The sequence below is a fragment of the Scyliorhinus canicula genome, chromosome 12 (genome assembly GCF_902713615.1).
Source record: "Scyliorhinus canicula chromosome 12, sScyCan1.1, whole genome shotgun sequence".
NCBI classification, from domain to species: domain Eukaryota; kingdom Metazoa; phylum Chordata; class Chondrichthyes; order Carcharhiniformes; family Scyliorhinidae; genus Scyliorhinus; species Scyliorhinus canicula.
In genome coordinates, this window is record NC_052157.1 from 43875189 (window position 1) to 43902017 (window position 26829).

General features: G+C 50.6%; 1 protein-coding gene across 3 annotated transcripts in view; it reads left to right on the forward strand.

The window, feature by feature from the left end:
- adamtsl3 (ADAMTS-like 3) overlaps window positions 1-26829 on the forward strand; it is a 747154-nt gene that overhangs the window by 322652 nt on the left and 397673 nt on the right. For all 3 annotated transcript variants that reach the window (XM_038813229.1, XM_038813228.1, XM_038813227.1), the window contains exon 4: window positions 11442-11569. In XM_038813229.1, coding sequence (XP_038669157.1) covers window positions 11442-11569 — 128 coding nt within the window. The remainder of the gene's footprint in view (window positions 1-11441; window positions 11570-26829) is intronic.

Consider the following 26829-nt stretch of genomic DNA (forward strand, 5'->3'; position numbering starts at 1 on the left):
GCAGAGCTTCTTTCAACCATGAATAGTGGAAGGGATGTGTATTTTTGTTCTATGACTTGAGAGGGATTTGGAAATTACCTCAAGCATTTGATTTAAATCCAACTGGTGTCCAATAGTTCATTTATGATGCAGAAGCTGCTCTGCAATATGATCTGGATGTTTGTTTTCTAATATCACAGGATTACTTGCCGTTGTTCGAAGACTGAGTTCATGCCTCTGCCCTTCTTAATGTCGGCTTTCAGTAATGTCACACAGATCTCATAACTGGCCAGCAGAATAAAACTTGCTAAAAGCTTAGCCTGTCAGTCGGCAGAATAGAATGACAGTTTTATCGGTAAAAAGCATGGCCAACTCTTATTTATCTTGCTCCTTGTGATGTTTTCTCTCTAGAGGCAATAAACAAAACCGTGTTGTGAGATAATATTTCTTCCTCAGGAGATGTCAAAGCCGCCTCATAAATATAGTAGCACGGCTGTCTCAGGAGACTGGACTGTAATATAAATAGGATATAGGTTGTAATTTGCTAAAAAGCTTTATTCTCAAACTAAGTTCCTCAAGAAGGTGGATTTGAGCAAGTCATCTGTTTATTAATAAAACATTGAAGAATTATGTGCATGAGACTCCAACCAAATATATAAGTTGGAGCACCAAAGAGCACATTTTGTACATTAAAGACAAAGGGCCGGGTTTTTTGGAGTTCAGATAAACAATCCTATTTTTGCTGTTAGGGGAAAGGGGGGAGGGGGCTGCATGATTCACATATGAGAGAAACCGGAACACAGCAGGACCATTTGAACTCAGAGGTGAGTTCAAACAGACCCCTTTTTGGCTGCTGCAAGGGTCTGAACCCTCATTGTGGAAGTCACAAATTCATGGGGTACACGTAAATGTTCTTGTCACGATCAGAAGTTTTTAAAAAATCCCCAGCACTTTAAATGCCAAAAACCCAAGCTGCAAGTGTCTGCGTTTGTTTTTATTTAAAACTCTGCGTTGTTGCTTTGATTGACAATATTTGTTGACATTTCCTGAAATTTATTATTATGTCATTATGAAAGTTTGGCTGAGTTTCAATAGCTACAATTATCTTATCAGGGGTTCTGAGTTCACACCCTAAAGTGTCTATTAAAGAATTTGTTGTTATTGATGTGGGGTATGAAGAGAAGTTTGTTTTTATAAACCATTAACAAGTTGAGACTTAAAACTTTTAATGGGCTTCATGAATGGGAGCTTTTTCACAATCAAGTGTGTAGATTGAGAGGCCGCTTGGACTTTAAGAAGTTTCTTTCATTTCATCTATACCTGGCCCCTAAGGGCTATCCATGGTGGATACTGAGTGGGTTGGCATTGAGTTGGCATGCAGGGTAGGAGGGGCCATGAGAGCTGGGTGGGCAACTTGAATTGGCATGGAGAATAAAAGGGGGTCATGGAATGGATTGTGGCAGAATTTCCAGAGTTGGCCATGGAGGCAATATGGAAAGGATGTGAGATAGTGAAGGGGTGTAAAGGGGAGGGCCAGACGTCCTAGCTTCTGATATTACAACTGGGCAAAGTCCCAAAGGACCGAGGCAAGCCTTTTAACCAGTTCACCTTGGCATTCGCCCACCCCTGTGGCAGCCTAGCATCTGATTCCCAGATTGGCACTCTCAGCTCTATCCCACCCAACACTGCCCAGGAGCAAAATCTGTGTGCGATGTGGAAGTTGTTCAGTTTGAACTGCAATGAAAATCTAGCCCTGAATTACCTGTTTGAAAAATATGGAAAGCATTTAATCTTTCCAGTATGGTACCGCAGAATGAGACGTGTTCCTTCACTGTCACTGGGTCAAAATCCTGGAACTCTCTCCCTAACAGCACTGTGGGTGTACCTACACCCCAGGGACTAGGGATTCAGGAAGGCAGCTCGCCAGCAACTTCTCAAGGGCAATTAGGAATGGGAAATAAAAAACACTGGCTGAGCCACCAATGGCCACATCCCATTGAAGAATTTCAGAAAAAATAAAGCAAGGGTCCACATTATAATTGGCCACATGGCAAATGTTGACTTTAGTTCCATACAAATTACGTCAGAATTAAACATTGCAAAAGAGTTTTTGGCTGAAACAGTCCATTTTGGGTTTAAAAATTTATCTGAGCACAATCCTAATCCTGTGTGTATGGTTTATTTCCATATCCTTTCATTCACCATTCCTCCGATCTAAACTATTCTTAAACATTGACCTGAGAGGAGCCAATTATCAGGGTCAGGTGTTTTCCCAAACTGAAAAAGAGCAAGTCATCCTGGAAGAATTACATCCACCTCCTCGTAGCCAACTGAAATGGTGTTGGCCTATGGAACATGCTGATAGTTGGGTAACTGATGTAACAATGTAATTTTCTATAGGACAGAACTGAAAATGTGGTTGAATAGCAGTGTGGATCTCACCCAAAAAGCCAGTGAGAAACACCCAGTCAAACTTGGCAGAATGACATTTAGGGATCGATTCAACTAAATGGGATCAAAGTCCCACAGTGAGCGCGTTTCCCGGTCCTCGCAACACCAAGAAACACATCAGCGTGACCTGCGTTGTATAAGGGGCCTCAGCTGGGAACAGGCAGCCACACATAGTCCTGTTTTTCACACTGGGAGCTCTGTTCGCCCAAACTCTCCAGGGTAGTGATGGATCGGAATGCATTTTAAATGGCATCCCTGATCTCCAAGGCTCCTGAAGCAATCCCTGACCCCACCCCCAGATCGAATGCACTATGGGAGGGTCCCCTGCCCCACTCTCCCCTCCCAAGACTAATGCAGGGCAACCCCAGCCCACTTGTACGCATGCACAAAATGCCAGCTTGGCACCTTGGCAGTGCCCAATCCAGTTGGCAGTGCCAGCCTGGCATCCATATGGCACCTGCAGTGATATGGCACCACCCTGCCCAGAGGGCATGTAGCTGGGCACTTCCGATTGTTGCTCTATAATAATGTTGTTGAACCACAAGCCTTCCCTTATGTCGATCAAATGACCACACAACCAGTTAGCTAGTTCAAAAGATGGTTTATTTACATACACAAGAGTTATCTCCACATGCAAACACAATATCTACTATGAGCTAAACTACACCTATCAGCTACAATAACCTATACTTAACTTCAGGGCAACTGGCACTGTGCAAATGGATAAGGCCTTTATCTGGATTTCACTTGGCTGGTTCAAAGAAAGTGGCTCTGTCTCTGCTGGGATCATCCATCAGGTAGCGATCGTTGGTCTTGAACTTGGCTGGCTGTTCCTGCTACGATTAGGTTGGCAAAAGCCGGATCCAAAAGAGACGGAACACATGGCTGTGCCCTCTTTAATCCCTCTGGGATTTTGTGCTCTTTGGGGCGGTCCTTAACCTTGGACCCAGTAGTTCGACACTGTTTTCGATTTCGGCCAATAAAGGGGCGGGTGCCTTGGTGGCTGGGCAGGTCCTCAGCGGCCATTGACCTTGGCAGTTGGGCTTTCTGAGTAAGGGGAGTGGCGCCAATCAGTCCGGGCTGTACCGGTTGCTTGATTGGAGTTCTGTTGTCCTTGGAAAATGGGCCATTAAAATGCAAACGAGCGGGGTTTCGATCAGGTCTGGTTACCTGTGTTTCAGATACACATAGGCTCTGTATCTCTCTGAGTCCTGGGTTGGCTATCATTCCCATGGTCCTTTGCAGGTGGCCATCTTAGATGGCTACATGATCCCCTGGGAGACCCCCATGAGTGCCGTTCTTTCTGATTCGCATTTGTGGTGACCAGTGCTGAATGATGCTCCTCCGAGGCAAAGGGGATGAATTCTAAACCCTCAGGTACCTCAGGAATCTGCACATTAGACTGAGGCTAGCTGTCTCGTTCTAATATGCAGATTTGTCAAAAAGTGATCCTGCCAACAATAGGACACGAACTAAAAAAATGCCGTCTCAATCTATTAAATGCTCACAAGGATGGGCAATAAATGCTGATCCAGCCAGCGACTGGGTCTGGCTGGGTTTTCTGCACAGAAAAATCAGTACATCGCTAAGCACTGAAAAATACAATTAAATCATTGTTAAGTTAGTTTTTTATTTGTTCATGGGATGAAGGCGTCGCTAGATGGGTCAGCATTTATTGCCCATCCTTGGGGTCATTTAAGAGTCCACCACATTGCTGTGGATCTGGAGCGCATATAGGCCAGACCAGGTAAGGATGACAGATTTCCTTTCCGAAAGGACATTAGTGAACCAGATGAGTTTTTACAACAATTGATTCATGGAGACCTTTAGATTTTAATTCCAGATTTTTATTGAATTTAAATCTCACCATCTGTCATGGTGGGATTTGAACCTGGGTCCCCAGAGCATGACTCGGAGTCCCGTGCCAATATCATTACACCACCGCCTCTCCATAAAGTAATCTCGAGATAGTTTTATTTTTGAGTTTGGTTTTCTGAATTAATCCTCCTTTCTGAATTTCGCGAATGCATTCATCTCGTAGTTGTTAAAATTCTCAGCAAAAATGTTTTTCATTCAGTATTTCAAGTACTATATTTCATGCCTTTTCTACAGTTTGTTGCGGTAGAGCTAAACGTAGATTAACACAGCATTACAGATGTTTGCATATCCCAGTTAACATTTTTAACACTGTGGGTGCAATTCAAATTTCAGATCCAGATCACCTCTCCAGAGGCCTCTTGTGAATGGCTTCAGGATCTGAATAAGATCCAACTGAAAGAAGCCCCAGAGCTGCAAACATGGGATGGGGAGTGTAATGAACTCCAATTAGCTTTATTGGTTGGCCAATTGGAGTATGAGCTCCCTCAAGGATAGCTCATTGAGGGGGCCCATAAAAGCACCTGTGTAGGCTTTGTGACCCAGTCTTAAGTTGACTGGACTGCTAGCAGCACTGTTTGTAGCTGCTCCTGTGATATCGTTATTGTAAATAAATATTGGTGTGGTGACTGAACTCCTGCCTCCTGTGGATTACTACAGTGGCGACGAGGATGGGATATAAAGTAGACGAGTCAGTCTTACACCCATTAGAAGACCGAGTAAGGGCAATAAAAGAAGCCCCAGCTCCCACCACGGTCCAGGAGTTACGATCATTTCTAGGGTTGGTAACCTATTATGGAAAATTTATTGAAAATAGGGCGTCCATCCCAGAGCCCCTCCACCAGCTACTAAAAAAAGGGGCAAGAATGGAAATGGTCCGCCCGCCAAAACCGAGCATTTAGGGACATTAAGGAACAGCTGTCATCCGAAAATGTCCTAGAGCATTATGACCCAAGGAAGGAGTTGGTGGTCACTTGTGATGCATCCCCCTACGGGGTAGGAGCCGTCTTAGCCCATAGAGGAAGGAATGGGGAAGAACGGCCAATAGCCTATGCTTCGAGGACCTTGGCGATGGCTGAGAGGAAATACACCCAAATCGAGAAGGAAGGACTGGCGGTGATATTCGCAGTAAAAAGATTTCACCAGTATCTGTACGGGTGGAAATTCACCATAGTGACGGACCATAAGCCGTTATTAGGGTTATTAAAAGAAGACAAGTCAATACCCCCGATTGCATCAGCTAGAATCCAATGCTGGGCATTGCTACTGGCGGCGTATAGATACGTTCTAGAGCACAGATCGGAGTAGCAAATGCAGATGCTTTGAGCAGACTTCCCCTCCCGGACACTCCGCCGCAAATACCAAAAGTAGAGGAGACAGTAATGACTCTAAATTTTTTGGACACCCTACCAGTAGACACACAACATATTCGGTTGTGGACGCAAAAAGACCCAGTTTTAGCCAAGATGAAGCATTTACTGCTAACAGGGGAACTGGAAAGACCAGTGGAGCCCCAGATGCACCCATACTGGAGCAGAAGGGACCAAATAACCGTAGAAGACGGTATCCTATTATGGGGAGCCCGGGTAATCGTCCCAGCTCAGGGCCGTCAGGCAATCTTAACTGAGTTACATCACGGACATCCAGGGGTGTCTAAAATGAAGATGCTAGCTCGAAGCTACGTTTGGTGGCCAGGTTTGGACACAGACATAGCAGCCTTGGTACGTCGGTGCCAGGAGTGCCAACAGGGGCAAAGAGTGCCACCAGCGGCGCCATTGCACCTGTGGGAATGGCCAGACAGACCATGGACCCGCCTGCATATTGACCACGCCGGCCCTTTCATGGGCTCAATGTTTTTGGTGATAGTGGACGCCCACTCCAAATGGTTGGACGTCTACCGGGTAAACGCGGCAAGCACAGCATCGACAATTGAAAAGCTCAGGGCCTCGTTTGCAACACATGGACGTCTGGAGGTATTGGTGTCGGACAACGGAACGGCATTCACAAGTGGGGAATTTGGAAAATTCCTGAAGGAAAACGGAGTCCGTCACATCAAAAACGGCCCCTTACCATCCAGCGACCAACGGCCTGGCAGAGAGAGCGGTCCAGACACTTAAAGCGGGACTCAAGAAGCAGCTGGCAGTGTCAATGGACACAAAGCTCTCCCACTGGCTGTTTGATTACAGGACCACACCGCATTCCACAACGGGCATACCGCCAGCTGAACTCTTAATGGGAAGGCGGCTGCGAACGAGGCTGAGTCTCCTTTTCCCAAATGTAACGGGGAAAGTGGAGAAACAACAGGAGGCCCAACGCAGGGGGCATGATAATAGTCGGCAGCAGAGACATTTCCAGGTGGGGGCACCGGTTTGGGTCAAGAATTATGGGAATGGACCAACGTGGGTCAAAGGCACGGTAGAGTCCCAAACAGGGCCCATATCCTATGAGGTTTCGATAGGAGGTAAGGTGTTGTAGAAACACCTAGACCAAATAAGGGCAGCGGAACCACACCTGGAGGCAGGCGAAGCAGGACCGCCTCAAGCTGGGATAGCCCAGACGGAAAGGATACCCACACCCCAGCCCGGAGCAATTTCTCCAGACCCCGTCATCCAGTCGTCAGAGTCGGAGATGGACACGTTCGCCAAGGCTGCCGCGACACCTCTCCCCGAGGAGGAGGAAGAACAACTTCCAAGGAGGTCGTCAAGGAAAAGACGGGCACCTATAAGGTACACCCCGCCCACTTCAGAGAATGACCCGGCGGACGACACAGAGATGACAGACCCAGACCTGAGGAGCAGGAAGAAACTCAGAGGAATGCCAGCTGGCAGGAATTCCTCGGACCTTGGGGGGGAGGGGTGTAATGAACTCCAATTGGCTTTATTGGTTGGCCAATTGGAGTATGAGCTCCCTCAATGATAGCTCATTGAGGGGGGCCATATAAGCACCTGTGTAGGCTTTGTGAGCCAGTCTTAAGTTGACTGCACTGCTAGCAGCACTGTTTGTAGCTGCTCCTGTGATATCGTTATTGTAAATAAATATTGGTGTGGTGACGGAACTCCTGCCTCCCGTGGATTACTACAGGGAGGTTGTAACCTGGAATTAATAATAACAATAATCTTTATTAGTGGCACAAGTAGACTTACATTAACACTGCAATGAAATCCCCTAGTCGCCACACTCCGGTGCCTGTTTGGGTACACTGAGGGAGAATTCAGAATGTCCAATTCACCTAACTAGCACGTCTTTCGGGACTTGTGGGAGGAAATCCACGCAGACACTGAGAGAACGTGCAGACTCCGCACAGACAGTGACCCAAGTCAAGAATCGAATCTGGGTCCCTGCGCATGAAGCAACAGTTCTAACCACTGTGCCACCATGCCGCCCAGCCGTCACTGGGTAATAAGAATCCTCCCTTAACTCTCCATCCCGATCCCTGGCACCATTCTTCCTCCCTGCCCCACTGACTTGGAAAAGATGAGGCTTTTTTCATCAGCTCTTTAATAACTGAATTTTAAAAAAAAAATGATCACACAGAAGAATCGTTCATGATCAGCGCAGACTCTGCACCAGGAAGTATCAGTTACAATATTGAATTCAATGTCAGATGGAAGTATAGAAATGAATACAAAGAGAGGAGAACAAAGATTGGATTGAGAGGCATAGATAAAAGGGACAAAGGAACAGTTACAAAAATTAAGTTTTAGTTTTTTAAAACTCCAACAACAATTAACATCTGAAGGAGTGACACTTCTATGTGTCCACACCTGCAAGAGTTCATTTTCAGTGCCAGAGAGGTTGTTTAGGTGCATTTAAGACTTTCTATACCTTTGACAAAGCTTATCTTTTTCTGGCAAATTTATTGCATATCTATAAGGCAAACCCAGCAACTTCACACCGCTCAGTGTATTTCACCAGGGAGCTAGATAGTGCAGTGCCATTTTGGGAATCTATTGGAGGAACACGGCATCTAGGATAGCAACTTATGGAGCGGGATTCTCCAATCCCTCACCGGGTCGGAGAATTGCCGGGGGGTGGCGAGAATCCCTCCCCGCCACTCCCCATTGGTTGCCGAATTCTCCGGCGCCGATTTTCAGGCGGGGCGGGGATTGCGCCGCGCCGATTGGGGAGGGGGGGTGCGCGGGGGGATCCGGCGATCCGCGATCGGGGGCCCACCGATTTGCGGGTGGGCCTGTGCCGTGGGAGCACTCTTTCCCTCCACGCCGGCCTCTGTAAGGCTCCGCGATAGCCGGTGCGGAGAAGAAAACCCCTGTGCATGCGCAGGAAACACAGCAGCAGTTCTTCGCATGCGCTAGAAGACACTGGTAGTCATGCGCATGCGCCAACTCGTGCCAGCCGGCAGAGGCCCTTCGGCACTGGTTGGCGCGGTGCCAACCCCTCTAGTGCTGTCCTAGCCCCCGGAAGTGCGAAGGATTCCGCAACTTCCTGGCAGCCCGATGCCAGAGTGGTTCATGCTGCTCTTGGCAGCGGGACGGGCCGCCCTGCCGATCGCAGAAGATTCCCGCCCATGGTTTTCCAAGTTTATCTTTGTGTGTGTAATTTTCAGAGTTCGCTGTCAGATTCCATCTAAATAATGTTATTTCTACTACAACATGCATTGAGTAGGTATCAGTTGAGAGGTCAGAACTGTTGTGTTGGAACTTTGAGCATTGTTCAAAGATCAAGAGAACAGTGTTGCTTGGTCTTTGCTGATGAATTCCACTGCAGTACCTGGCAGTAAGTTAAAGTCCTGGGTTGATTCTCTGCAGTAATAGATGCATTTTCAGAAATTATTCACAGTGTGAGAAACATAAAAGGTAATACTTTGCTGAGGGCCCTGATATTTAGGGTAAAGCAGGTATACAACAAACTCACTGCCTTTGAATAATTACAAGAGGTGGGAGTAATGGCCAAATGTCTGTGTAATCTTGTACTGAATCAGTGTATTGAAGGAAAACATACCACAATGTAGGTCGGACATTTCACAGTAACTTCATTGCAGTGTTAATGTAAGCCTACTTGTGGCAACAAAGAGTATTGTTATAAAATATTATTATGACAGGAACAACTCAATAATTTCTGCTGTCGGTTGAGTATCCTTTATCTGTGCATCTAAAAACTGATCACATCCCAAAACCCAAGGTATTTTTCGTGTGGGAAGTCTGATGCGAGGCGTACCGTCCGCACCCAACTTTGGGCACACAAAGTCAGTGACCCAAGTCGGAACGAACCACAACAACTGAATTTGACTGCGAGCATGGGAAGTCAGTGACTTGAGCTTAACATGAACCTCGCTGACCAGATCTGACCTTTAGCTCGGGAAGTCTAGTTGTTTGCTTTACTTTGTTACTTTTCTGGTTATTTAGTGCTTTTATTCCACCATATCCAAAAGGCCATATGAGGTAGGCATAACACATCTGAAAACGGAAAATATCCGAATGTCACAATGCAATCGGCCCCAAGGGTTTTGGACAAAGATACTTGACCTGGGCATCATACATAGAACATAGAACATAGAACAGTACAGCACAGAACAGGCCCTTCAGCCCTCAATGTTGTGCCGAGCCATGATCACCCTACTCAAACCCACGTATCCACCCTATACCCGTAACCCAACAACCCCCCCCCCTTAACCTTACTTTTATTAGGACACTACGGGCAATTTAGCATGGCCAATCCACCTAACCCGCACATCTTTGGACTGTGGGAGGAAACCGGAGCACCCGGAGGAAACCCACGCACACAGGGGGTGGACGTGCAGACTCCACACAGACAGTGACCCAGCCGGGAATCGAACCTGGGACCCTGGAGCTGTGAAGCATTTTATGCTAACCACCATGCTACCCTGCAAATCAATGCAAATTAAAATAGTGATGTTGATACATACAAACCACCCAATAGATTCCTTCCACCAGTTATATCATCTCAATCACTTGGAAACATGGTTCTAACATAATCTTCTTGCCAAATGTTGTTCTCATTTACATAACATTTTGGTTTGGTCTCATTTTACAATAAAGTGCCGATTTAATAAAATACTTAAGGGCCCGTTACAATCATGTCCTTAACCACACTTGTTTTCTTTGGGCAGGCTTCAGGAGCTCCCATCTAGGCTCTGACAAGGCTATTGCTTGGGTCTGTGACTATGCACATGCTAAATCAATAAGTGCACTTATACATAATATCGGGGTATCGCGTTTACTACTGTGAAAATGGTGAAAGACATAAGGTAGATTGGAACGCTGTTCGACTTTTGACCAGTCTGGAGGCCTTTTCATTAATAAGGGGATTAAGGGTTATGGGGACAAGGCAGGAGAATGGGGATGAGAAAAATATCAGCCATAATTGAATGGCGGAGCAGACTCGATGGGCCGAGTGGCCTAATTCTGCTCCGATGTCTTATGATTTTATGGTCTTATGGCCATTCATAAATTTGGTATGAATTGAACAAACCTCCCAATGGGCTTTGAGATTAAAAGGGATAGATGCAATATATGGACTAGATTTCCCGCTGAAATAGTTCATATCAATAAGCACGTTTTTAAAAATAAGAACTCCAGTATTTAAAAATAAGAACTCCCAGTAAATGTAATTGAAAGTATATATGGTTGAGGGTTTCTATTGATAAGTGCAAGTAAGAATGAAAAATGATTTGTTCAACATAACAGTTGGAACATTGGATATGATGAGCCCAGAAACGTCACCGGTGAATAATGTGGACCACGAGGATAGATACTTGTGAATTTTACTTTTGGAATTCAGCGATTCTGAGTAAGACCATATGAAATGGATCAGGTTATTCCTCACTGAAAAGTTTTTTTTTTGTTAGTGGAAAATTTATTACACTGACATATAAGGGAATGTTTGAGTGCTCGCCCATGGAGAGTTACCTGGCTCGCTGCAAGTGTGGAGCAGAAAATGGCAGGCAGCAGGCCAGTAACTTTTCAAAGCATGCTGACCATGAGCCAAGTGCCTTGTCATTGGCGAAGACTCTACCCTTCAAATCAAAATGCAAAATTAATGGCATTGTGTTCAGACCGTATCATAGATACCTCACATGTAACTAGAAAAATTTCAACTCTTTTATTGAGAACGATTGTAGACTTATTCAGTGTTGATTCACTCTCTTAATCTTTTAGACATCAAGAATCACCCGTTCCGATGAAGATAAAGATTCTGGCTGGGATGCGTGGGGATCTTGGAGCGACTGTTCAAGAACGTGTGGTGGAGGAGCCTCCTATTCCCTCAGGCGATGCTTAAACGGCAGGTGGGAACCAAATTCTTAAATTATAAATCGTTTTTTCTCCACCTGATCATGTACCTCACAAATATCTTAAAATGGTTCATGAGCTTTGGCTAACTTTGAAGACAGTACCTACTCTGTAGGCAAACATCAATTTGGCGCACAGCAAGGTTCAACAGATAGCGATTAGATGGGTGATCAGCTACTCTGGTGGTGTTCATTGAGGCAAGGATGTTGACCAGTGTGGAGGCCTCTTTGCTCTACTTGAAATAAGGGCCTCTTAATATTTACGTGTATGAGCAGTTAGAATGTCTTATTGACTGCATTGCCCTGTGTTGCAAGGCATTATGGGAAGATTGGTTATTCTCCCAAGCTAATACTGGTGCCCTAAAAGAAGTGTATGCATCCTCCTAACGTATTTAAACTGGTCTGACTCTGAGTGTTTGGACATTTCAGCAGTGGGCAAATGTTAATGATGTAGAACACAGTGTCCAGGAGAACAGAAAGGGATTATATTGAAACACATTGAAGTTGTTACATGACAGCCAACATCATGCCATTTAGGCCAACGCCTTTTCCTGGGCAGTGGTCACAATTTTAAAACAATCATCTGATTATTTGGGCCTAAAGCAATCGTCAAAAGCAGTTTCCAGCAAACTCAAGGTTATTTGATTTTCTATTGATTGAATACACATTTCAGCAGCATGGGTGGAAGTAGGATAAAATTTAACAAGCCCGTGCAGTTACCAAGATCATGATGGGGCATTTCATCTGAATGTGGAGCAGCAGTGCATGTACCTCAATGGATTAGCGATTTGGGGATGGTAGGAGGGGAGCCTTCTAGTACATCTCCAGGTTGACAAGAATCTACCCAGTGCAGCAAGTTGTGTAATACAAAACAGGCCTAACTTTCGAAGATATGGGCCGGAATTCTCCAGCCGTTTGCTGGCGACAGGATTCTCTGGTCCTAACAGTGGTGCACCCGGCCCGTGGGTTTCCTGGCAGCATGGGGTGGCTTTGATGGGAATTTGGATTGACATTGGCGGGAGCAGAGAATCCCGTCGCCAGCGAATGGCGTGCTGCCTCTCACCACCGAGAAACATGCGGCTGGGAGGCTGGAGAAGCCGCCCATGGAGGACAAGAAGGACAGAGATTTAAGCCAGAAGAAAACTTTGAAGTTTGAACTTTGAAGCCAGGCACTCATTGAAGACACATTTAATTGGGAGTTTGAGCTTGTCCCTTGAAGGAGCATCACTAACCCCAAAGAATGATTGCCAACTTGTAACAATGTCTATCCATTACTGTGTTGCTGCTTCCTTCTACCTGATCGGAAAGAAACAGCAGACAAACTTCAAATGCATTGCACCAATTTATTCACACACGTGTATTATATGTAGTGCTGTTGACATTCTTCTCCCCAAACACACTGACCATCTCATGCTTTACTTTGTGCTCATGTGTTGTACAGTTCTTCTTGCTTGTAACTTGCAATCTTCAAATATTGTTAGCGCACTGCTGGGATAATATGCGAGCAAGTTAGCACTTGACGAGTCATGCCCTATTATTGCCTCAAAAGGTGCTGGAAGGAGATTCAGTAGTAACTTTTGAAAGGGAATATGATATACTCATGGAGCAGGGGTATGGGACTAGTTGAAAAGCTCTTTAAAAGCAGACACAGGCACGATGGGCCGAACAGCCTCTTTCTGTGCTGTGCGATTCTATGCGACGACCTTGTGCCAAGCTCCTGAGACAGCTCAGTAATTAATTCTCGTATTCGGCTGCTGTGTCTGATTGTGCCTGGCTAATCTCTCAGAAATGAATTGTCACTTTTTCAGGAAAGCATAGATCGACCAAATGCAGCATTGCATTGAGATTCCGCAAAGTCCTCCTATTGCTTCTCTTGCCATAGCTCTGCCTCTGGACATTCCTTCAGCATGCCTGCTAACCTCCTGTGGTAGTCACCACTGTTTGTATAATACTTGTATTAGAGGTAATACGGTAAGGCTCCTGTACTACAGGTATAGGGAAGATCCCTGCCTGCTGGTTCCGCCCAGTAGGCGGAGTGTAAATGTGTGTGCACACCGAGCTGCTACCATTTCTGGTAGCAGCTGCAGGAGGCAACACATCTCTGCTTAATAAAGCCTCAATGAATCGCTACTCTGTCCTCAACGTAATTGATAGTATTACGCAGAGATATTACAGCGATAGAACCATGCATCAAGCCTGATCGCCTATAGCTGCACCCGCAAGCAGCCAATGCTGCGTCGGCCTTCGACCACTGGCTCGCTTGTTTCGAGAGCTACCTCCGATCCGCGACGGACCAACCCTCGGAAGAACAGAAACTCCAGGTCCTTTAGTCAAGGGTGAGCTCTGATATTTTTCCCCTTATCTGGGATGCGCCTACTTACACGCAAGCAATGGAGCTCCTGAAGGGACATTATATTCGCCCAATCAACAAACTGTACGCCAGGCACCTCCTGTCCACGAGACAGCAACTCCCTGGTGAGTCTTTAGATGATTTCTGGTGTGATCCTGGCGAGGAACTGTGATTGCCAGGCAGTTTCAGCAGTCTAACATACTGAACTTTTAATCAGGGACGCTTCGTCTCGTCGTAATTGATAGTGCATCACCTCCCTAGAAATGATGAGTTCAATGTGCCTTTGCTTAGAAGGTTTCATTCAATTTTGTCCCCCAACATGTTGAAGCCAGATGGGTATCTGCTGGCAGGGCTCCCAGGTCCATTTTCCCTGTTGGTGTTCACGAGAGACCCTGGGCGGGATTCCCCCGCCGAGTGAGAGAATCGCCGGGGGTCGGCGTGAATCCCGCCCCCGCTGTCCTCCTAATTCTCCCGGTCCCCACCTCGGAGAATGGCAGGGTCCGGAGCGACTCAATGGGCACAGGAGCTGCCAGAAATCTCTGGCCCGCGATGGGCCAAAGTCCCGCCCGTCTGTTGCCGGTCCCGCCGGCGTAAATTGGAGTATGTCCCTTACTGGCGGGACCTGGCGGCGTGGGCGGGCTACGTGTTCTTGGGGGCCCCGGGGGGATCTGGCCCCAGGAGGTGCCCCCATAGTGGCCTGGCCCGCGATCAGGGCCCACCGATCCGCGGGCGGGCCTGTGCCGTGGGGGCACTCTATCCTTCCGCACCGGAGGCCGTGGCCCTCCGCCATTCCCGGTGCGGAAGCGATTCCCTCTGCGCATGAGCGGGGATGATGCCAGCACGCGCTGGCACGCACGCACATACGCCGACTCGCGCCGGCTGGCAGAGGCCCCTTGGCGCCAGTTGGCGTGGCTCCAAGCCCCTTTCCCACCGGCCAGTGGGGCGCCAACCACTCCACATCTTTGGGGCGGCCCGATGCCGGAATGGTTCACACCACTCCATCCCGCCGGGACCCCCTGCCTCGCCGGGTAGGGTAGGGGTGAATCCCACCCCCTTTCACTGTCTCACTAGGATGTTTGCTACAGCCTGCCCTATTACCCAATACCTGCTACCTGCAAAATAATGCATGATTATATTATTGCTTTGGTTCAGGAGATCGTACAGAAGATCTGTCGCTAGATCAAGCCTTGGGAGAATTTTGTAACGTGTAAAAGCTTAAAGCTTTATGAAGTCCATACTATAGCTTTAGCTGTGCAAATGTTTCTCATTTATTTGTTTAGATAAGGTCGTGAACCGAGACGACTCTGTGGTTTATTCAGAGGGGGAAAGAATGATTGGTTACACCAGACTGCAAATCAGGATGTTTAATCATCAGCCAAGGAAAGAAAAGCCAAAATCTGAGCACATTGCTGGGTCTCCTCGGGTTCCACCCATCTGCTCAGCAATCCGTTGTTTCAACAACATTAGAACGAAAAAAAATTCCAAACTACATTGTAAAAATGCGTTTTTGGTGCTGGTGTTCCAATTTTCTTTGTTTTACATCCTGATTCAAGCACTGTCAATTGCCAGATTGTCCCAGTCATATCCTCTCTTGCACCAGCTGCCACCTGAAGCTCAAATGGGAAGCAAAGAACTCCAGGCTGACAGTCACCTGGCCTCTGCTCAAACTTCAGCAGCCACTGTCCTGCATTGAACCCTTCAGCTCATTAGTTGCTCAATCATGACATCCAGATTATTTCTGCCTGGTTGCGGATCTGTCACACAGCAAATTATACAGCATGGAAAGGATCTTTTTTGTTATTCTTTCATGGGATGTGGGCATCGCAGTCAGAGTCAGCATTTATTGCCCACCCCTAAATGTTCTAGGCCAACTTCCCCGCCCTATCCCTGTAACTTCACCTAAACGTTGGACACTTAAGGGGCAATTAGACACATCTAACCTGCACATCTTTGGACTTCTATTGAATCTTCTCTCTCAGCTATTTAAAAATAAATTTAGAGTGCCCAATTCATTTTTTTTCAATTAAGGGGCAATTTAGCATGGTCAATCCACCTACCCTGCACATCTTTGGGTTATGGGGGTGATCATTTGTTGAAAATGTCAAATGAACCTCTGAATAATTCTGAAAAATAACAAACAATCACTGCTTCCAAGCCAGGCCCTGGTCACAGGGCTCTAATCCAATTACCAAGCCTCAACACACATTGATCTCCTAGCTCCAATGGAATTTGTTTTACCCAGTCCCATCCATCCCCTCAGATGGGCACAAAAAAATCCAATAGTATTATTTCAAAGGTGAGGAAGGGAGTTGTTGACCACTCAATTAGCATTACAAAACAGATAACCAGGTCACGGGGTGGCATGGTAGCACAACGGTTAGCACTGTTTCTTTACAGCTCCAGGGTCTCAGGTTTGATTCCTGGCTTGGGTCACTGTCTGTGCGGAGTCTGCACGTCCTCCCCATGTCTGTGTGGGTTTCCTCCGGGTGCTCCAGTTTCCTCCCAAAGATGTGCAGGTTAGGTGGATTAGTCATGCTAAATTGCCCTTCGTGTCCAAAAAGGTTATGTGTCGTCATTGGGTTTCGGGGATAGGGTGGAGTTGTGGGCTCACGTAGGTTGCTCTTTCCAAGGGCCGGAGCAGCCTGATGGGCCAAATGGCCTCCTTCTGCACTGCAAATTCTATGATTCTCTATGATTGTATGATAATCACAGTGCTGATTTTGGAACCTTGATGGGCGAATATTGCTTGCTGTGTTTCCTGACATTACAACAAAAACTACAATTAATTTACTGCAAAAGACGTCAGAAGTCTGAATCATCACGGATGGGATGGTAAATATGAAAGACAAGCCAAAGGTCCTTTGACCTCGGATGGGAATTTCCGATCCTAGGGCTGAGAGGACTGAAAATCCTACCCATAACACAAACAAAAGTCTTCTATTCTTCGTTTCTTTGTTCCAGTGTAGCTTTCTTCAAAGAGAAGGCGAAACAATTGTACTTTTCACAGCCTCTTCCTTGAAGTTGTATATCACAGGAGAGCAGCCAATAGACCAATTCTGAAGAATCAACATTGACCAAATCTGTGGGACTGTATATGTTATAATCAGTTTTGGAATTTAATATTTTGCTTGCAATAAACACAGCGAACAAGATATTTGTACTGGTTGACTTGCCAAATATTGCAATCAACTTGTGAACTCAGCACCACTTTGGAACTAAATGGTACTCAATGGCAAGCTTTAATTTCAACACTTATCTGTTCCAGTCTTCAGTTTTGCAGACGGGAATGTGCAGATTGTGCATGTACAGCATTTTTCCATTGTATAAACAGAAACAGTTGTAAATGTTGTTAACCTCAATTCTGATAAAAATTAATGTGATAGAAAGATATGAGAGAGGAAGAAGTCAATCTAGTGGAATCCTATGATGGTTTTTAACATATTTGGACTTTCAAAGTAAGAAAGTTACCCATGAATTAAAGAAGTTAGAAACTTTGTATTTTAGTTAACATGAGCTCCAGATAAACACATCTGATCCACATGCATGTTCCATTGTTCACATTTTATAAAATCCTTAATCCAAACTTGGATTTAATTTTATACTCCAGTTATGCATTTCATTAGGTTCAGCACCTAAATGCAATAAAGTTAGTTCCAAATGCCACAACACAGTTCAACTCACCAGTTACTCTGTGGGCTGAGAAGGACATTAAACCAGGTGTGAGAAAAGGTCTATGGACCCATTAGCCCCACACTAATTGAGAGTCCATGCATGATTATTTGGTCATGGATTCTTCTACCCTTCCCAACTTAACTCTCAGTCATTACTAATTGAATTTCTACTGTCTCCCACCCCCACAACTTATTTTTCTGGCATGATAATGAATTTCATTCTTCTGCTGAGCTGGCTGATCTTAATCCAAAGTGACAGTGGGAAGACTAAAATCTATGGGCGCGATTCTCCCGACTCTCGAAAAATCGGGAAATCGGCGGGAAAAACAGGGGGCGTTTCACGACGGTCGGGAAGGGTCCATTTCCCGACGTATTCACTTCCGGGAAATGGGCGAGTAACGCGGCCACGTCAATTACGTGCGCCATTACGAAGCAACGCGGCGACGACACGAACACGCCCACGTGACGCCACCCGACGCCGTAAAAAGGCGCGGGCGAGCACAGAACCTGTCGGCCATGATGTCGCAGCCCAGGAGAGCTGCCCCTCGGTTTGTAGAGGCTGATGTGGACGCGCTGCTCGATGTCGTCGAGCAGAGGAGGGGCATCATCTGCCCGCGTAGAGGGCATCGCCAACCTGCCAGCGCGGTACGCCAGGCCTGGTGTGAGGTGGCTGCTGCCGTTAGTGCTGTGGGGCAGACCCCTCGCTCTGCAGAGCAATGCAGGAAAAAGCTGCACGACCTCACCAGGGCTGCCAGGGTAGGTGCCAAGAAGGTGCCCCCTGGTCACAACCATCCCTCCCCCCTTAACTTAATCACCCACCTGCCCCACTGGCACGGGGGGGGAGGGGGATTGGGGCAGAATTATTTGAGAGTGGTCCACAAAGTTATCACAGACCCAGCGCTCTGGCCTCCGTGGAGAGATGCAATGGTCTTATGACAACTTGACCCCCAAACTGTGCCAGTATCTGAACGGACTGCTGATACCTGCCGTATTGTAACGATATACCTATGTCCCGTCCCCCAACAGGCCAAGTCCGCTCACAACACCCGTGAGCGGCACAAGACTGGAGGGGGTTCGCCCAACCTGCATCCCCTCACCACATTTGAGCTGAGGGCACTGGACCTTGTGGAGGGGTCTGGCACCCGGGAAGTCGCGCTATGCGAGATTGGCGGATCTGCAGCAAGTGAGACAACCCTCCTTGACAAACACCCACCCCTCCCCCATCCTCTGTCCCTTCACACACCCTGCCCACTTGGACACCTCCCCCATCCTCTGTCCCTTCACACACCCTGCCCACTTGGACACCTCCCCCATCCTCTGTCCCTTCACACACCCTGCCCACTTGGACACCTCCCCCATCCTCTGTCCCTTCACACACTGCCCACTGGGACCGTCCAGCGCCCGGCCGAGCGAATCTAAATAACCCGTCTCATTCTCTTCCCTAGGACGTGATGCCGAACGACCAGGGCCGTCTGGCTGCAGACGGTCACAGGCATCTGCCCCCACCTCACCTGGGGACGAACGACAGAGGGTGCCTGATCAGCGGGGAGTCCCATCCTCCCCAACTCAATCTGCGGAGCAGGACGCCCAGAGGGTGGCGATACCACAAGCCACGGAAATGGCCTGCGATAACCCTCCGGACTCTGAGGGGCCCCACACCATTGAGGAGGGGCTAAATTGCGACAACTTCGGGCTTGCGGCACTGCTATCTCCCACACCATCCATCATCCCACAGACACTCACCCCGGTGGGCCTATTTAGTGATGAGTCTCCTGGGTCACAGTCTGGTTCGCACATCACAGCTAAGCAGGTACAGCAGGTGGAGGTCGGAGCAACCGAGGGCCCGGACTCGCGGAGGCCAGACCAGGCCCAGCATGCAGCTGGCTCCCAGACATTTTCGGAGTTCCTGGAGTTTCTCAACCCACCCGCACAGCCGATGCCTCAAGAAACCCAGGGAAACAATGACGGGATGAGGGCTGTCTTCCAGACTTTGCAGACGCTGTTAGAGGAGTCGAACCGCGTCCACGAGCAGGGAGTGGTGCCGCTCATGGCAGAGACCCAGGCCGACACCGCACGGGTGGCATCCGCGGTGGAGGCAATGGGTGAAACGGTTTCTGCGATGGGTCAGGTTATGCAAGGCGTTGGGGTTAATGTGCACGTGTCATCCTCGGCCCTGGGCAGGGTTGCCCTCTCACAGGCAGCAATGTGCCAGAGGCAAAACGACATTGCCGGCGCCCTGCAGGCCTTGGTCTCACCAGGTCATGGCCCAGTCGCAGCAGTCAGTCGCCGAGAGCATCAACCGCCTGACACATGTGCTGGATGGCGTCGTGCACTCACAGGTTGAGGTCGCACAGTCCCTAGCGGGAATGTCTAACTCCCTGGACTCCGTGTCTGCAAACCTTCGGATCCTGGTGGATACCGTTGCAGGCCTCCAGGACTGGCATCGCCTGGTGTCGGGGGCACGATGGGGCACCTCCCCGCTCGCACCTCTGTCCCAAAGTGAGGCCCGGGGGCCACCGGGCTCCCCGAGGGAGGAGGAGGTTTCGGGGCCCGTCCCATTAACTCCATCACGGGACGTCCCGGAATTCTCGGCCTCCCCCCGTCCCATCCCTGGTGCATCGGGTGGGCAGCAGGCAGAGCAGGGTGGCACAACGTCACCCAAGACGCCCACAGAGCAGCCTGGCCCATCAAGGCCGGGTCGCCCCAGGAAACGCTTGGCCAAGGAGAAACGAGTCGAAGGGGGCGATTCGCAGCAATCCTCCTCCACTCCTGCTGTATCATCTGGGGAATCACTTAGACGTAGTGGTAGGCCCGTAAGGCAACTAAGATAGACACTGAGTAAGTTGGCACGGGTGAAGGGCACAGTTTAGTTGTAGGGGCTAGGGCACCTGTAAATTATTGTTAACATTAAACACACTGTTCCACTTTACTTGTAATACCGTGTGATTGTTCCACAGCCACAGGAATCGTGATGGTGACCGAGTGTCGCTGGGGTTGACGAGCGGTGAAACTTCGGTGCCGGGTGTGCAGTCCCTGCCCCTCCCCCCACCCCCTCCCACAGCTAGCCCACGCGGGCACGTGACAGAGTGTCCGTGACGATCTCAGTGGCCACCAAGGTGGATGGTTCAGCTATTGCCATGGGTCAGACTCTGTCTAACGATTCTGAGCTCACAGCTCTTTGCAGAGCGGGCTGTCATCATTCCACATGGCACTGATCACACCCGCTGACACAGCCATCAATGTTGTGCCATACCGTCTGGACCCAGTGGTAAGGGTGATATCGAGGTGGAGCACTGTACACTGAGAGGGGGTGGGGGGGCTGTGGTGGTGGCAGTTGTGTGTTGACCCTCTGCACGACTAGCGATGCAGGTGGTGGTTTGGTGTTCAGCGGGGACGTCACATGCGACGCGTGAACCGTGCTGCCACCAAGGCGTCACGTGCCCGCCGTCCTTGCCGGGTCCGTTGTGCCGCCTCCTAGACATCACCAGCACCTGGGTCGTGTCTGCGTGCTGCGCCCACCACTCCGCCAGCCTCCTCCTCCTCCTCCTCCCTCTCCTCCTCCTCCTCCTCCTCCTCCTCCTCCTCCCTCTCCTCCTCCTCCTCCTCCTCCTCCTCCCTCTCCTCCTCCTCCTCCTCCTCCTCCTCTGTGCTGGCACCACTGCCACTGGTTTCTCCCTCCGCCTCCTGCAGCAGGGCATCTCCCCTCTGCATCGCGATGTTGTGCAGCGCACAGCAGACCACAACAATGCGAGCGACCCTGTCTGGCTGGTACTGCAGGGCCCCTCCGGAGCGGTCCAGGCACCTGAATCTCATCTTCAGGAGGCCAAGGCAGCGCTCCACCACACCCCTGGTTGCTGCATGGGCCTCGTTGTATCGTGTTTCCGCATTGGTCTGAGGCCTCCGTATAGGCGTCATCAGCCAAGACCTCAGCGGATAAACCCCGACGCCTAGCAACCAGCCCCTCAGCCGGGGGGGACGTCCCTCAAACATCGCAGGGATGAACGACTGCGCCAGTATGTAGGAGTCATGCACACTGCCTGGGAACCTTGCACAGACGTTCATGATCCTCATGTGGGGATCGCATACCACCTGGATATTCATGGAGTATGTTCCCCTCCTGTTTGTGAACACGTCCCTGTCCCCTGCAGGCGGACGCATGGGGACGTGAACACAATCGATTGCCCCCTGCACCCTCGGTATCCCGGCCACTCTGGCAAATCCACGAGCTCGTGAGTCTTGACTTGCTTGGTCCTCGGGAAAGGTGATGTAGATGTCAGCGATGGCATAGAGGGCGTCGGTCACATCCCGGATGCACCTGTGCACCGATGACTGGGAGATCCCGGAGACGTCACCGCTCGGAGACTGGAAGGAGCCGGTAGCATAGAAGTTAAGAGCGACCGTCACCTTGATGGCATCCGGGATCGCGTGTCCTCCCCCCGTTCCACGTGGGGCGAGGTGCGCCACGAGGTGACAGATATGTATCACGGTCCGCCTACGCAGCCGGAGTCTCCTCCTGCAGGTGATGTCCGTCATTGTTAGGAAAGATACCCGGACACGGTACACCCTCGGCCTTGGTCGTCGCCTCTGGCGCCGTGGCTGCACCCTCACTCTCTCCTCTTCCTCCTCCCCCTCCTCCTCCTCCCCATGCTGCTCGACGACTGGCAACTCCTCGGCCCTTCCCTCTGCTGCTGCAGCTGGCCCTGCATCCACTGCAGGTTGTGGGTGTGGATGCTGCTGCATCTCCAAATGCAGTGCAGCGGCCCCAACCACTGCGCGGAACATAGCCGTTCTGTTCGCAGACATTGTGCTAATCTACAGAAGGGTGGTGGGGGCAGAGAAACGGGACATGTTAGACGGAGGTTAGTCGACAACTCGGCAGTCGCCAGCCACGGGATACCTGTGTGTCCCGGTGGCCTGGACGCGCTGCTGACACGCGGGCAGCCTGACCCCTGGTCACTTTCTGCATCCAACGGCCAGTAAACTATGTCCTCCTCACGGGTGCGTCAGTGGCCTGTGGCCGTAAGCCACAGGGCAAACAGCGGCCGTGTCCTTGTGACCGGCACACCATGGCACGCTGGCAGACATTTTGTTACGGGGTTGGACGGCTCACTCGCTCACTCCCTCCCTAACCCCCCCCCCCCCACTCCCACTCCCACCCTCCATCTCCCCCCTCCGTCTCCCTCACTCCCCCCTCCGTCTCCCCACTCCCCCCTCCATCTCTCCCACTCCCCCCTCCGTCTCCCCCACTCCCCCCCTCCATCTCCCCACTCCCCCCTCCATCTCCCCCACTCCCCCCTCCATCTCCCCCACTCCCCCCTCCGTCTCCCCCACTCCCCCTCCTTCTCCCCCACTGCCCCCCTCCGTCTCCCCCACTCCCCCCTCCGTCTCCCCCACTCCCCCCTCCGTCTCCCCCACTCCCCCCTCCGTCTCCCCCACTCCCCCCTCCATCTCCCCCACTCCCCCCTCCATCTCCCCCACTCCCCCTCCATCTCCCCCCACTCCCCCCTCCGTCTCCCCCACTCCCCCCTCCTTCTCCCCCACTCCCCCCTCCGTCTCCCCCACTCCCCCCTCCGTCTCCCCCACTCCCCCCTCCGTCTCCCCCACTCCCCCCTCCGTCTCCCCCACTCCCCCCTCCGTCTCCCCCTCTCCCCCCCGCTCTGGACCCCCCTCCCGTTCTCAGGGATGCCTTCCCCGTTGTGGCCAGAGTCGAGCGGTGCGCTGAGCGGTGCGCTGAGCGGTGCGCTGAGCGGTGCGCTGAGCGGTGCGCTGAGCGGTGCGCTAACCTCCTCGAAGCTGTCGTCAGCCAGCCCGACTGGTTGACGAACTTAAAAAGCAGGTGTGTTTCACGCCGTGTAAACAGTGCGCGATTAAGTCGGGACTTCGGCCCATCCGGGCCGGTGAATAGCGGGGGGGTGGGCAATTAGTAGCGATTCTAGTCGTGTCGGGGGCGTAATAGAGGCGTTTGGCGGGAATGGCGACTCGGAGTTTGTGCGGGGTTCGGAGAATAGCGGGAGGGCGTCGGACCAGCGTCGCCGTACAAATTTGCGCCGCCCGCTATTCTCCGGCCCGTCGTGAGTGCGGAGATTCGCGCCCTCTGTGTTTCTTTGGGGTAGGAAATGGAGGAAGAAGAAACAAGGTTACAGGAGAATAATCTGCAGTCCTGCCACATCCAGCCATGAATGGTGGTGGACAATTGAACAACTCACTGGAGGAGGGGGCTCCTGGCTCCTCGTCATACCTGGCACAAAGGAAGATGGTTGTGGTGGTTAGAGGTCAATCCTCTCAGCTCCAGGACATCACTGCAGGAGTTCCTCAGGGTAGTGACTTAGGCCCAACCATCTTCAGCTGCTTCATCAATAACTTCCCTTCTATCATAAGGTCAGAAATAGGGATGTTCGCAGAAGACTGCACAATGTTCAGCACCATTTGAAATCCTCAAATAATGGAGCAACTCATATTCAAAAGCAACAAGACTGGACAATATCCAGGCTAAGGCTGACAAGTGGCCAGTAACCACACACCACACAAGTGCCAGGCAATGACCAACTCCTACAAGAGAGGATCTAACCATTGCCCCTTGATACTCAGTGGCATTATCATCGCTGAATCCCCACAATCAACATCCTGGGGGTTACCATTGCTCAGAAAGTGAACTGGAACAGCTATATAAATAATGTGGCTACCAGAGCAGATCAAGGCAATGAATGCTATGGCGTGTAACTCACCTTCTGACCCCTCAAAGCCTGTCTACCTTCTGCAAGGCACAAGTCAGAAGTGCAATGGAATACTCTCCACTTGCCTGGATGAGTGCTGCTCCAACAACTCAAGAAGCTCGACACCATCCAGGACAAAGCAGCCCGCTTGATTGTTCCCTTTTCCACAAGCATTCAAACCCTCCACCACTGACGCACGGTGGCAGCCATGTGTACCATCTACAAGATGCATTGTAGGAACTCACCATGTTTCCTGAGGCAGTACCTTACACACTGACAACCACCATCAACTAGAAGGACAAGTGCAGCAAGTACCTGGGTACAACACCAGCTGGAGGTTCCTCTGTAAGTCACTCACCATCCTGACTTGGAAATATATCGCCATTCCTTCACTGTTGCTGGGTCAAAATCCTGGAACCCCCACTCGAACAGCATTGTGGATAGACCTACACCTCAGAGACTGCAGCAGTCCAAGAAGGCAGCTCACCACTAACTTGGTATGGAAACTAGATATGGGCAATAAATGCTGGCCGAACCAGGGTCCATCCTGTACAATGATTAAAAACCAAAATCATCATCCTGCTATACCTGTTGGAAAGTACAAGTGTGGGGCGCGATTCTCCGCTCCCCACGCCGGGTGGGAGAATCGCAGGAGGGCCGGGTGACTCATTTCACGCCTCCCTGGTGACCCCCCGCGATTCTCCCACCCCCCGGTCGGAAGAATCGCCGCTCACCGTTTTTCACGGCGAGCGGTGATTCTCCGACCCGGATGCGCCGAGCGGCCTGCCGTTCGCGACCGTTACACGACGGCCGCAACCGCACCTGGTCGCTGCCATCGTGAACATTGGCGCCAAAGGCCCGTTTGAAGCTTGTGGGGGGCGGAGAGGGGAGTGAGCACCACGGCCGTGCTCGGGAGGGGACTGTCCCGCGATCGGTGCCCACCGATCGTCGGGCCGGCGTCTCAAAGCAACGCACTCTTTCCCCTCCGCCGCCCCGCAAGATCAGGCCGCCACGTCTTGCGGGGCAGCGGAGGGGAAGACGGTCACCGCGCATGCGCGGGTTTGAGCTGTCAGCCGTCGTGACGTCAGCTGCGCATGTGCAGGTTGGAGCCGGCCAACCTGCGCATGCGCGGCTGACGTCACATATGCGCCGCCGTCGCGTCATTCTCGGCGCGCCGCCTTGACGCAAGCGTCAAGGCCCGGCGGCCGAGAAGAATGGAGCGCTGCTCCTACCTCCCCAGGTGGGGGTGAATACGGTGAGAGGGGCAGCCTCCGAGGCCGTCGTGAAACTCGGCCGAGTTCACGACGGCCTTCCCGATTTTTCCCGGGAACGGAGAATTCCGCCCGTGGTCTTCAGGGGTGAAATTCTCCGACCCCCCAGCAGGGTCGGGGAATCGCCTGGAGATGCCTAAAATCCCGCCCCTGCCGTGGCAGAGATTCTCCGCCACCCGGGAAGTGGCGGCAGCAGGAATCTCGCCACTCCGATCGGAGAGGCCCCTGCGGTGATTCTCCGGCCCGGATGGGCCGAAGTCCCGCCGCTGGGAGGCCTCTCCCGCCGCCGAGGTTTAAACCACCTCTGGAACGGCGGGCTCAGCGGTGCGAGCAGGCCCCCGGGGTCCTGGGGGGGCGGGGGGCGATCGAACTCCGGGGGGTGCCCCCACGGCGGCCTGGCCCGCGATCGGGGCCCCCCGCTCAGACTCCGGGCCAGTGCCCTGGCTGCACTATTTTCTTCCGTGCCTGCCACTGCCGCTGACGTCACTGCCGGCGCATGCGCGGACCGGCAAAAGCCTTTCGGCCAGCCCCACTGCCGGGGGCGCCGGTTTTTTGCGCCGGTCTTCTGGTGGCAACCGCTCCGGCGCGGGGCTTGCCCCCAAAGGTGGGGAGAATTCCCCACCTTTGGGGAGGCGCGACCCCTGAGTGGTTGGCGCCACTCCCCTACTCCGGGACCCTCCGTCACGCCAGGTAGGGGAGAATGCCGCTCCAGGTGTGAACATGGTTGGCCTTAGTCCCCATGGTCAAAATCCTGCTGACACTATATGCTCATAAAGAAATAAAAGCCAAGTACAGGAGGATAGTTGATGTCCAATCATAATTCTTACAGTAAAAGCGAAGAAGGAAAACATAGTCAGTCAGTATACGCATTCTAATTTGAATTGTTGACTGAATGATTACATAAACTGAATTAAAATCCAAAAATGAGTATGATAATAGTGTAGTTGTGTTCCTGGGCCAATGATCTGATGACTAGAGTTTGAATCCAAGAAGTGAAGTTGGGGAATTTATTAATAATAATAATAATAATAATAATAATAATAATCTTGATTGTCACAAGCGGGCTTACATTAATGCTACAATTAAGTTACCTTGAAAATCCCCCAGTCGCCATATTCTGGCGCCTGTTTGGGTACACTGAGGGAGAATTCAGAATGTCCAAGTGACCTAACAGCACGTCTTTCGGGACTTGTGGGAGGAAAGCCATGCAGACACGGAAAGAACGTACAAACTCCACACAGACAGTGACCCA